Genomic DNA, 13,421 nt, shown 5'->3' on the forward strand with positions numbered 1-13,421 from the left:
AGGAAAGGAGTCAGGAGGGGTAAGCCATTGGAGAGCAGCAAGTTTAGGCAGCTCGATGATGGTCTCCTTTGCAGGCTGGAGTTTGGACTTCAGTGTGCCGAGCAGGATGGACAGACTGAGTGCAGGTGGCTTGGGGGGCGTGCTGCGTGCCCGGCGCAGTGTGTGTGCGAATTCGAGGCAGAAGGCCTTTAGGAAGTCGTGCCCTCTCTAGCTGCAGGCCCCACCGTTCCCTCTTGCCTTACACTAACTTGTTTTTGTTTTTGTTTTTTTTTAGAAGAATAGCTTATGATCTCTTTGCATTCTCCTAAGATTTTTTTTTTTAAATACACGTGCCCTAGAATATCTCTTATTTTTTTTTAATTTATTTATTTATTTTTATATATTTTTTAAATTTTTTGGCTGTGTTGGGTCTTCGTTTCTGTGCGAGGGCTTTCTCTAGTTGTGGCAAGTGGGGGCCACTCTTAATCGCGGTGCACGGGCCTCTCACCATCGCGGCCTCTCTTGTTGCGGAGCACAGGCTCCAGAGGCGCAGGCTCAGTAATTGTGGCTCACGGGCCTAGTTGCTCCGCGGCATGTGGGATCCTCCCAGACCAGGGCTCGAACCCGTGTCCCCTGCATTGGCAGGCAGACTCTCAAGCACTGCGCCACCAGGGAAGCCCACTAACTTGTTTTATGCATTCACGCCCAAGTCTTAAACCACTGGATTTGGGATCCAGGTCTGCTTTAGAAAGATGACGGTGCTCCCCTTCTATTGGCCATGCAGTCAGTTCTAGAAAGAAAACAAAAGCAAACCCACAGCCTTAGTATCCTCTGGTGTCAAAAATATGAAACTGTACAGTTCCAGGGGTTCAGAGTTCCATGGTTTCGGCGGCCTTTGCCCCTCACTATCCAGAGAAAATGGTCCGATTTTTGTACCTTTTTAAATGTTCAGAGTCCCTGTGTTAAGGCAACAGGTAGAGAAAATGCCTCAGCCCCTGACTTAACTGCTAGACCCAGGGCTGCGGCTCCCCCAGACAAGCAGGTCCTAGAAGGAATGGGAGCGGAGGCTGTGCCAGAGCAAAGCAGGGCAGAGCTGACTGTAGGAGCCCTGCAGAAACTCCCAAGTGCAGAAGACTCATTCGTTACCTGGAGCGCTACCCGATGAATGAGCAGGGAGGAGAGCCCCCAGCCCACGGGAATACTTGAGTTCATTGCTCGTTGGTCTCCAAGAAGAAGCCTCCCTGAGAAAACACAAAAAAGGCTTCGGTGGAGGGATGCGCTGAGTCAGAGAAAACTTTTGTGGTTAAAACGGGGAAGCTGCCCAGTCACAACATGCCCGCCAGCTATTCAGGAGCCCCCTCTTCTGGACACTGCTGGTACCACACCTTCCCTCCCACTTGTCCCCAGATCCTCAGGACTCTTCCATGGTCATATCCATGCTCCTTTCAATCTTCTGTAATCAAGTCAGGGTTTGGAAATGTATGTTTTTTAACCGATTCCAGTATGGATCTATTGCTTTCCAATCTATGGAGGCCTTTGGATTTTAGGAGCGGGTTATAATCACACTCTCCTTTAAAATCTGTTATTATTTCAACAATATGTTTCACCATCCTTCCACTGATTCCTGAGATCGAAAGTAGAGAATGTTTTTCCCAACTTGCAAGTGAGGTAATTGAGAAGTCATGAAGTTGGATGATTGTACCATGTTCAAAAATGTGTCTTCACTTCGGAGCCTGTGTCCTTAACTTTTTTTAAGGGTCCAAATCATGCTCCATGATGGGTAACTTCTGGAAAGGTCCCAGTGGGTGACTAACCCTTCCCGTAGTCAATAAAGAATCTTTAGTTCAGAGGATGTCACTTCCTGATCTTATATCAGTGTTTGATGGGAAGGGGAATTGATCTTACGTTTGAGGTAACAAAAATCCACATTCTGGATTTTCAGAGGCAAGCTGAACTTCATCTGAGTTTATGTCATTAATAAGTCAGCTTACTAAGGGCTTCACTAAAGGTGATTACATGTATACAGATGAAAGAGCTTTCTTATGAATCCATCCCAAGAGCAGAATATCTCCTTCGTTAGGCCGTCAGGTGGTTTTAGGTTAAGAAGGTGTCCTCATGAAACACAAGTTTACCTCTCCCTCTCCTCCGGGAAGGAAATTCTCCTGGAGCCACTTCTAAGACTCAGGACTCCCAGCCTCAGGGGTGTCCTTCCTTTGCGATGCATTTGCAGTGGATTTGTCCGTTAGGTACCTTAACGTCCAGGATTTCTTTGTGCATCCTGCCTTTGCTGTATTGTGTGTCGGGGGTTCAGGAACATCCAGCCCATGAAACCTCCTAGAGATATATTCCTGATGCCAAGCCATTCCCATCCATCACCTAAAGCACATGCCGTTTCTCCATCTGCTTTGCAGTCCAAGTCCTTGAGTGACAGTAAGAACCGCCACAAAAAGCCCAAGGACCCCAAGCCAAAGGTGAAGAAGCTCAAATATCACCAGTACATCCCCCCGGACCAGAAGGCAGAGAAGTCCCCTCCGCCCATGGATTCCGCCTACGCCCGGCTGCTCCAGCAGCAACAGCTGTTCTTACAGCTGCAGATCCTCAGCCAACAGCAACAGCACCGCTTCAGCTACCCCGGGCTCCACCAAGCTCAGCTCAAGTAAGTCAGGCAAGCCCAGGCTGGCGCCCGGGGGCAGACGCTGGCGGTGGCTTCTCTGGCCGAGGCCCCCGGGCCAGCCCCTGGGGACCCAGCGAGTCCCGCACTGCACCGCATCCTGGTCCGGTGTGTTTAGGATGTGACTCTTTAGAAACCACGCCCACTTTTTCAGGGACAGAAGGCCGGGAGGAAGCAGGTACATCAGTGCCCCTGATAAGAGGCCTCTTTGAGGAAAGTATTAGCGCTAGATTAATGGCAGAACGGAGGGGAGGAACCATCTAGGAGTGTAACATTGGAACTGGGAGCCAGTCCAATACCGGTTACGTTTCAGGAGTTGGCTCAGGGCTGAGTGACTGGGTGACAGCCTCAAAGATGGACTCCTGAGCCCAGTGTGTGATCTCACAGCTAGGTCACCTTGTAAAGGGTCTTTCTCCTCAACCATAGAGTTGGGATGTAGGTTCCCCCACCTGTGTCTGTTCAGCCTCGGGTCATGCTGGCGATTACGCCACGTGCGGTACGCGATCAAGCTTCGTGCGCAGGCTCTTTCCTCCCCAGGACAGGGCATCTGCTGAATCACAGATGGACGGGCCTCTCCTGCGGCCACAGTCTCCACCACTCCCTCTTGTCTCCCCAAAACTAGCTTGAGGAGTGCTTGCCACTTGCCTTCTGGCCCACTCTGCAGTTCTTCCTCACCCTGCCACTTCTACTGATTTATTATTACATTTGTTACATTGCACTGATTATTATTGCTGATGCGTTGATTATTACACGCCTGATCCTTCTGGGCAATTAGCTTGTGATCCAGTCTAAACGCAAGCCACCCCCTAAGGGTTCTGGTCACCCAGTTTTCCCCACGCTGCCAAGCAACTCTCTGACACCAGCTGGGTGTTCTACAATTCAACTCAATTCCGATGCTGTCTCCCCGGAGATCGTGTCAGAGCCCGCAGGTTGAGGGCTCAGTCCCACAGGACTGCCCCCTCCCCCTTCAGACACCAGTCACAAGTCCAAGTTGTCACCTGTGCTTCTGACAGACCGGCTACAGATGGCAGGTTCCAACAATCCCCTCCTTGGGTTCGATTAATTTGCTAGAGTGGCTCAGGAACTCAGAGAAACACTGTACTTACTAGATAACCGGTTTATTGTAAAAGCATGTTAACTCCCCATGGGAACAGCCAGATGGACGAGATGCTTGGGGCAGGGTACATGGGAGGCAGGCATAGCATCTATGGCCCCTCCAGGTGCACCAGTCTCCCCAAATCTCCACGTGCTACCCAACCCGGAAGCTCTCCAAACCCCATCCTTTTGGGTTTTTATAGAGACGTCATTACATAGGCACGGTTGATTAGATCATTGGCCATTGCCGATCAGTTCAACCTCCAGCCCTCTCTCCTACCCAGAGGTCGGGAGTGGGACTAAAAGTTCCAACCCTCTAATCCCATGATTGGTTCTCCAGGCCACCACCCTCCATCCTTAGGTGGCTTCCAAGAGTCACCTCATTAGGATAACAAAAGACAGTTCTGTGCTCTCATGACTTAGGAAATCCCAAGGGTTTTAGGAGCTATGCCAGAAACCAGGATGAAGACCAAATATATATTTCCTATTCTAAATCACGGTATCATACCCCCAGATGTATATTTGACTGTATTTGATTGTATTTTAAGTGCCTCTTTTCTGTTTGTTTTTCAGGGAACCAAATGAGCAGGTGGTCAGAAATCCAAACCCTTCTTCAGCACCACTGAGCAATACCCCTTTGTCTCCTGCCAAAAACAGTTTTTCTGGACAAACTGGTGTCTCTTCTCTCAAGCCAGGCCCTCTCCCATCCAACCTAGATGATCTGAAGGTATACGGTTTGACATGATTTTCTTTCTTTCTTTTTTTTTTTTTTAACAAATACTTTTTTTTTAACCACTGTGGTTGGACACCCCGTAGAACAGAAGACTGTGGGTTCCCAGCTCAGCTCTTCCACTGGCCGTGCAACCTTAAGCTGGTCTCTTAACGTTTCTGCATCTCAGTTTCCTCCTTTGCATGAATGAGTCATTGTAAGAGTCACATAGAATCGTATACATGATAGCCCTTAGCGCAGAGGGTGGCTTTGAGATTGATACAAGTTTCCAATGGCCAATTTCACGATGAACTTTTACCAGTCTCTTGAAATAAGAAAAACAAGAGCCACGTCAAGAGCTCTTCATGAATCTAACTGTGTTCAATATATCTGACTAACCTTTATTCAAAGTATTTATTTCCCCGCAATGTTTTGAATGTCAAAATGTCCTTTCCATCAGGAAATGATGGCAGCAGTGGATAGAAGTTGAGTGTTTCTGGTGTTTTATTTCTTTTTCTTCCATCAGGATGCTGTTAAATAAGGAGAATAGTCCTTACTTAACAAGGTAAAATGTTGGGAACCCTATGTCGATAATATAATTTAAGACAAGGTGCTGTTCTATTATGAAATCCCCAATTCTGAGAACGTCTGCCCTGAAGTGTAGCAACAGCCTGTTAAATGATATATGTGTGCTAGCAGTTGACTCTGGGTCACACTCATGGGTCTCAGTTCACTGAAAGGACGCTGGCCTTTGAGCTGAACCTGGTGTGTTTCAGAGCAGTCCTCAGGATTGGCAGATTCGTCCGTCCGGCATTTACAAAAGGACAGAAAAGGATGGAGGCAGGGCCCTTCCGGGTCTCCAGTGCGTGGGCACACCTCCCTCCAATGCCTACTCCAGCTCAGTGATTGCACCTCTTTACCTGGTTTCCACCCCACCGATTACTCTTCCCCCCAAGAGGATCTTATCATTTCTCCCAAAAACACTAAATTCCTAAAGGCCCCCGTGGTCCTCACTGGGCCAGTCTGATGGCCCTTCCCCAGCCCACCGTCCTCCTTGGTCATCCTCCTTCCCATGCTCAGCCCTCAGTCATTATCTCCTTTGGGGGAAAAGTAGGATTGGGACTCTTTCAAATTAGAGGAAATTCAGTGGCCACCAAATGTCAACACTAGTAAATAAAATGTCTCTTGGGCTTTGATATCAAAGGTTTCTCTATTCCTTACACTTGGAATAAAAACGCTTAGGTTTCGTCGAGTTTGTTTCAGTTTGGCAGCTATAAACCTAGAAGAGGATGTCAGGTTTATGACGATGCTCTCCAGGGCGGTGGTCCCTCACCCTCCACGCCCCCGCAGATCATCAATCCATAGAGATAAAAGTAGCTTCTCTCACCTGGAAAACTTTATGCTAAGTGAAGTAAACCAGACACAGAGGGACAAATATTGTGTGCATCCACTTCTGTGAGGTCCCTGGAGTCCTCAGATTCATAGAGGTAGAAAGTAGAATGTTGGTTCCCAGGGGAGAGGGGAATAAAGGGTGAGTGTTTCAGGAGTACAGAGGTTCAGTTTGAGATGATGAAAAAGTTCTGGAGATGGGTGGTGGTGATATTTGCACAACATTGTGAAGGTACTTAATGCCACTGAACTGTACACTTAAAAATTATTAAATGGTAAATTTTATGTCATATGTCTTCTACAAAGATTTTTTTTTTAAGTAGTCTATCTCTGGATGGGAGCTTGGATCACATAGGACTGGAGATGTCTTGGCCCCAAAGAAAACATAGTCCAGATATGATGTGCCACCTATCAGAGCCCCGAGAGGTGGTTTCCTTGACGTGCACATGCTCAGAATCATTGGCTGGTTATAGTTACAGTAATTAGCAGAGGTATAAGGAGATGGTGGTGGTGACAGTGGGAACTGCCATTTTTTGAGTATAAACTATCGGTTGGCCGTCTTTCAGAGGTTTGCTTTAGAATGAGTTTGGGAGTGTTCCTTCCTCTGCAATTTTTCAGAATAGTTTCAGAAGGATGAGTGTTAGCTCTTCTCTAAATGTTTGATGGAATTCACCTGTGAAGCCATCTGGTCCTGGGCTTTTGTTTGTTGGGAGTTTTTAAATCACAGTTTCAATTTCAGTACTTGTGATTGGTCTGTTCATATTTTCTGTTTCTTCCCGGTTCAGTCTTGGGAGATTGTACCTTTCTAAGAATTTGTCCATTTCTTCTAGGTTGTCCATTTTACTGGCATATAGTTGCTTGTAGTAGTCTCTTAGGATCCTTTGTATTTCTGTGGTGTCCACTGTTAACTTCTTTTTCGTTTCTAATTTTATTGATTTGAGCCCTCTCCCTTTTTTTTCCTGATGAGTCTGGCTGAAAGTTTATCAATTTTGTTTACTTTGAGATTTGCTTTAATTTTTGCCCTACAAGATAAGTTTTAAATGTAAACATAACAAATCAGGATCTTAAAGAGGTTAAATGAAATGCAAGTTAACCAGCTTCTACATGACAAAACTGGGGCTTGAACTCAAGTGACTGATGTCAAAGGCTTTGCTATTGTCATTCTTGAGAGTGGAAAGGGGGCGGGGGCTAGATGGGAGAAACCTGAACTGGGCTTGACTACTGGTGTATGGGGAGAGGTGTCACCAGGGAGAGTTACAGCAGTAGCAGCAATTGGGAGGGTAGACTGAGGAGATGGTTTAAAGGTATGTTGGCAAGTTCATTCCGTTTAGAAAAGTTGAGCACAAGCAAGTACCAGCAGGACAACCAAGAGAAAAAGTCTAGCCAGTTTCCATCAGTTAGACGTATATCAGCCTCGCTCAGCTCACCTGTGCTGTCAGGGATAGGAACAGAAATCTCGGAATCGTTTGCATAATGGGGAGGGTTGGAAGTAGAGCAGCAAGTGAGATAGAAGGAGAACAAAATGGAAAGAGTGGGAGGGAAGGATGGAGAAGGCGGAAAGGAAGGAGAGAAGAGGAATAAAGGAGGTGAATGATGGAACCACATTTAGGGAAAGGAAGAAATAAGAGGACTTAATGAAGGTAACCCTCGAAAAAGTAATCAGAAAGGTAAGGCAATGAAGGTGATGTTTTCCAGAAAAATGCTTATGTTTTGCTACATAGAAGTGAAAGGGGAAAAGCACGGAGAAAAACGTTTGATTTCTCATTGAAAAGTTATAAGTGGTAATTTGACAGTATATGGATTTTTTTGTATCCCGCTTCTAACAAACTGGAGAGTCAGAGAGCCAGAGAGCATGGGGGGTCGGGGGAGGAGAGAGAAAGTAAATGGGAAGTTTAAAAAATTGGGAAAATATTTGACGGATATTAAGAAATAATTATTCATATTTTTAGGTGTGATAATGATCTTATATCTATATTTTTTAAGTACTTACTTTTTAGACAAAGATACCAAAATATTTACAGATTAAAATATATAATTTACAGATGAACCGGTTTGCAGGGCAGAAGTTGAGACACAGATGTAGAGAACAGACATATGGACACCAAGGGGGGAAAACTGCGGTGGGGTGGGGATGGTGGTGTGCTGAATTGGGCGATTGGGATTGACATGTATACACTGATGTGTATAAAATTGATGACTAATAAAAAAAAAAAAAAAGATCAACAGAACCAGAATTAATTACATGGGACTGAATAAACTTACTATTATAAAAAAATATATATACATATATATATAATTTGCTTCCACATAATTCAGGAAATGTAGGGGAAGAAGTAGTTTGGGGTATAAATCAAACAAGATTGGCGTATAAATGAAACAAATGTGGGCTGATTAATTGTCAAAGCTGGTTAATGGGTTTGTGGGTTCACTACACTTTTCTATTTACTTTTGTGTATGTTTGAAATTTTTCGTAATAAATGGTTTAAAGTTTTATCAATGATTAAAACGCCAGGAAGGGACTTCCCTGGTGGTACAGTGGTTAAGACTCTGTGCTTCAAATGCAGGGAGTGCAGGTTCGATCCCTGGTCGGGGAACTAGAATCCCACATGCCGCATGGCATGGCCAAAAAATTAAATAATTAATTACTTAAAAAAATAAAACACCAGGGAATGTAAGAAAGAGTTTTATACAAATCTTTGTCCCAAGCAAGCCTACACAGCATAATATTCTGAAATTTATAGCAAACTGGACTGAACAAGTATTCATTTTATTTTAGAATATGAGCTGCATTATTTAATAATGTTGTTTAAATTATTCAGTGCCAGAGCAGATTCTAAAAATAAATGTAGAACTCATTAATTTTAAGTAACTCTAAATTAAAACAGTAATGAGTTGCCGTTTTGCACTTTTTCAAACCAGCAAATCTAAAAGAAAATGGTAAAAAAATGCTAGCCAGGCTAGGGGGCCGAGAGCATATTTTATTGCTTGTGGTACGGTAAGTTATTCAAATCCTTTTTGAGATAACTTTTAAAATAACTCTTAATGTAATATATATTCACTATTGAAATATGATAGTGTATAAAAAAGTGAAGAGTCTTTTTTTTTTGGCTGCACCGCATAGCATGTGGAATCTTAGTTCCCTGACCAGGGATCGAACCCGCGCCCCCTTCATTGGAAGGGGCAGTTTTAACCACTGGACCACCAGGGAAGTCCCAAGTATTTTAAAAGACAATTAACTCACAGATTCTATATCCTTCTAGACTTAAAATATGTATGAACATGTTTGGTTTTAAAATAATTATTTTAAAATAATTATGTGAGCATACACTTCGGGCATGCTTTTTTATTTTATTTATCATGGACTTTTTCATAACGTTTAATATTCAAAAAGATTTTTCTTTTTAATACTGGCATATCATTTCTCCACCTCGTTGACATCCCTCTATTGGACTTCGAACTTGCTTCCAAATCTTTGCTATTAAAAATATAATTTGTACACACATTTATTAATTTCTCTAATTATCTCCCCAGGCTAAATACATGGGAGTGGAACTCCTAAACCAAAATATGTAACTATTTTTAAGAACTCTTGATCCATATGGCCCCGTTCCTGTCCTGAACATTTGTGCCAATCTATTCCCAGAGGTAGTGTGTTAGGGCAGCACTTCTCAAGCCTGAATGTGCCCAGTGAACCACCTGGGGCTCGTGGTGAAATGCAGATTCTGATTGGATAGGTGTGGGGAGGGGCCTGAGATTCTGCATTTCTCCCATAAGCGCCAGATGCTGTCTGATGCTGCTGGTTCAAAGACCACACTTGGAATAGCAAGGTATTAAAAAGCTTTTTTTTCTTAACATTTCTATTCAGTTATTTTTTCTGCTACTTCACTGACACAGTGTTATTATTCATTTCTTTGTCAATTTGATGAATACAAAGCTCTGTACATATTTATTTTATTTGCATTTCTTGGAATACTAATGATGGTGCACATATGTTATTGGCCATTTTTCTTTTAATTTTATCTTTTGTTTGTGAAGGGTTGGATCATGTCCATTACCCAGTTTTATATTGGGTGTCAATCTTTTTCTTTTGATACATTGAGCTTACTAACACTTTATTGCTTGCCCTGCAATTATTTGTTTAATGAGATGGCTATTTGCATTTGCATTTTCTTCCAGTATTTTTGACTTATAGTTTTCAATTTTTGTGGTCAGTATTTTTATTATTACTCTCTTTGCTTTGAGGCTCAAAAGATCTTTCCCTGCAAAATATCAGAAGAATATTTCCCTATAGATTTCTGGCTGTTTTATGGAATTATTGACATTTAGGTATTTAATATGTTTCCCATTTTAATTACAAAAGTAATATGCTGATGTGGGCTATTTTGGAAATACAGATAAGGAGAACCATTGTTAACATTTTAGCATATTTTTATCTAGACATTTTCATCTTGCAAGCATAGGTTTAAGTATATTATATATACATATATACACATACACATATTTATATAATTCTTATAGAAATTGAATCAAGCAATTCAAACGTTTCTCACTTAATCATATACCATAAATAATTACTCATTATTCTATATCAACAAATAGCATCAGTTTTAATGGATCTAAAGTGTTCCATCATGTCTATCACATGTCTATCATATTTTTACGTATCTGTGATTTATGAACACATGTAATTATTTCAACCCTGCAATTATATATATATATATATATATATATATATATATATATATATATATATATAATTGCAGGGTTGAAATAATTACATGTGAATCAACGTAATAATAATAGCAAACACACTGCACTAACAATTTGTGAGGCACTACTCCAAGCCCTTTACAAATCTTAGGCCATTTTAATCCTCACAAACATGTATAAGGGAGGTACTGTCATCCCCATTTTACAGAAAGATCACTGAGCTGGGAAGAGGCGGGGCCAGGATTTGAATGATGGTCTCATCTCCGCACATACTTCTCTCGGTATATGACTGTTACCAAGCCAGTCAGTAAAATTGGGACATCAATGGTAATGCAGAACTGCAAGGCTGAGAACCTGGTCCTGGGACCAGTGGCATCTGCATCCTCTGGGAACTTGCTAGAAACCCAGATTCTCAGCCCCCAATTCAGACCTGCTGGATCAGGAACCCTGGGCTGGGGCCCAGCTGTGCTGTAATGCTCTTGCCAGTGGTGGCAAAGAGGTGGTGGACAGCGCATCCTCTAGGATGCAGAGGGCCTGGGGTGTCAGCCTGCTTTGGTGTTGTGGGTTGAGGGTTGATGTCCAAACCCAGGCAGGTATCAGTTTTCTCACCTGTAAAGTGGGGACAAGGACCAGGTTGGGGGTTGGAGAGCAGTAGACCAGATAACCGCCGTGGTTGATTTGAGCTGGACATTTCTATAATCTGGACCCATGAAAACATGGTGTATGCCGATATTTTCAAATCATTAAGATTGTGCAAAACCGATAGAATATCTGGTGTAGGGGAGGAAATTGGAAACAAGGAAGGGGACATTATAAAATCCCATTTGTGATGTCTTGAAGTTTCTGTAACAATAAATACATTTTTAAAAGATTGTCATTAAGCAGCACTAACGACGGCCTGGTTTCTTTAGGTCTCTGAGTTAAGACAACAGCTTCGAATACGAGGTTTGCCGGTGTCCGGCACCAAGACGGCCCTCATGGACCGGCTTCGGCCCTTCCAGGACTGTTCTGGGAACCCTGTGCCCAACTTCGGTGACATAACGACCGTCACTTTTCCTGTGACGCCCAGCAACGCGCTGCCCAATTACCAGTCCTCCCCGCCCACCGGCGCCTCGTCCAACGGCTTCTACCACTTCGGCAGCACCAGCTCCAGCCCCCCAATCTCGCCCGCCTCTTCCGACCTGTCGGTGGCGGGGTCCCTGCCGGACACCTTCCACGATGCCTCCCCGTCCTTTGGCCTGCATCCGTCCCCCGTCCACGTGTGCCCCGAGGAGAGCCTCGTGGGCAGTCTCAACGGGGGTTGCTGCATCCCTCCCGAGCTGGACGGGCTGGACTCCGAGAAGGACAAGATGCTGGTGGAGAAGCAGAAGGTGATCAACGAGCTCACCTGGAAACTCCAGCAAGAGCAGAGGCACGTGGAGGAGCTGAGGCTGCAGCTGCAGAAGCAGAAGAGGGGCAGCTGTCCCGAGAAGAAGCTGCCGCCCCTCCCGGCCGCCCCCGTCAAGCAGGAAGACGCCGCCCCCAGCTGTCCTTTCGCATCCCCGCAGGTAGCCGTGAGAAGACAGAGCGCCTGCTCGGAGGGCCAGCCGCCGGCTCGTGAAGATGCTCAGCTCCCGCCCCTCGGGGGCACTGCCTGTGCGGAGCCCTCAGGTCAGACCAGCGTACTTCCTTCCACATTCCTCAGCCCGCAGTGCTCCCCGCAGCATTCGCCCCTCGGGGCCGTGAAAAGCCCGCAGCACATCAGCTTGCCCCCCTCGCCAAACAACCATTACTTCCTACCCGCATCTTCGGGCGCCCAAGGAGACGAGCACAGGGTCTCCTCACCTGTCGGCAGCCAGGTGCGTACTGCACAGGTAAGGACGCCTGGCCCCATGCCTGGTGAACCCGTCTTCCTGGAAGCGGGCTGTGGACGTGCAGCTGCTAGAGAGCTGACGTTGGAACTTTTCATGGGGAGGGTTTGCCACAAACCCAGTAGCAACTGCCAGAGGCCACGATGCACAAAGCCTTTACAGTAGAACAAACTCGCCTCTGAGACTAGCGTGGCGAACCTGTTCTGGAAAGGGCTAGATCATAAATGGTTTTGGCTTTGTGGGGTGTACAGTCTTTGTCGCAGCTCCTCAACTCTACCCCTGTATCACAAAAGCAGCCATAGACAGCTGGTAAACGAATGCACGTGGCTGTGTTCCAGTAGAACTTTACTTACAAAAACAAGACAGGGGCTGGATTTGGCTCGTGGGGCTGTTCCCAGGACCCCCTTACCATAGGCCAAACCAATTCATCAAGAGGGCCAAAGAGCGAGTTACCGTGGCCATGTAACGGCCTGCATAGTGCAGATATTTACCTACTGTGTGCCAGGCCCTGTTCTAGTCTCTGGGGATTAGTGCTGAGCTGGCCAAACAAAATCCCTACTCTCATGGGGAGACAGATAGTAAACAAAAGGTATAAGCAAGTATTTAACACATTAGACGATGATACATTTTACAGAAAAAAGGCAGAGAAGGGAGATTAAGAGTTTGGAAGTTTACAACTTTAAAGAGAAGGGCCCGGGACGTTTGAAGGAGATAAAGGAGAAAACCTTGTAAATACTTGAAGCAAAGGCATTGCAGGTAAAGGAGGAACAGCAAGTGCAAGGGCCCTGTGGTAGGAGCATGTGTGGAATGTTCAAGGACCAGAAAGAAACCAGTGTGTTTGGTGCAGAGCGAGAGTAGGGATGGCTTAGAATAGTGACCAGTTCAAAGACTAGACCAAGGTGACCATCCAGGACTTTCCTTTTATCCGTGAAAACAAAGAATTATTAGGAAAGTCTCTTTGAGAAAGACAATTACGTTATCGAAAGGTTCTGAAATCTATGTTATCAGAAAGGGAATA

General features: G+C 44.8%; 2 protein-coding genes across 9 annotated transcripts in view; both read left to right on the forward strand.

Moving 5' to 3' along the window:
• Positions 1–13,421, forward strand: part of MYOCD (myocardin) — a 492,789-nt gene that overhangs the window by 468,856 nt on the left and 10,512 nt on the right. For 7 of the 8 annotated variants that reach the window (XM_082441359.1, XM_082441357.1, XM_082441361.1 and 4 more), the window contains 3 exons: positions 2,391–2,635; positions 4,319–4,472; positions 11,465–12,406. In XM_082441359.1, coding sequence (XP_082297485.1) covers positions 2,391–2,635; positions 4,319–4,472; positions 11,465–12,406 — 1,341 coding nt within the window. The remainder of the gene's footprint in view (positions 1–2,390; positions 2,636–4,318; positions 4,473–11,464; positions 12,407–13,421) is intronic. The other variant, XM_082441358.1, reaches the window with a different exon arrangement.
• ARHGAP44 (Rho GTPase activating protein 44) overlaps positions 1–13,421 on the forward strand; it is a 490,736-nt gene that overhangs the window by 268,632 nt on the left and 208,683 nt on the right. The gene's annotated exons all lie outside the window — the stretch shown is intronic.

The sequence above is a fragment of the Balaenoptera physalus genome (assembly GCF_965194825.1).
Source record: "Balaenoptera physalus genome assembly, chromosome: 20".
Classification (NCBI taxonomy): Eukaryota; Metazoa; Chordata; class Mammalia; order Artiodactyla; family Balaenopteridae; genus Balaenoptera; species Balaenoptera physalus.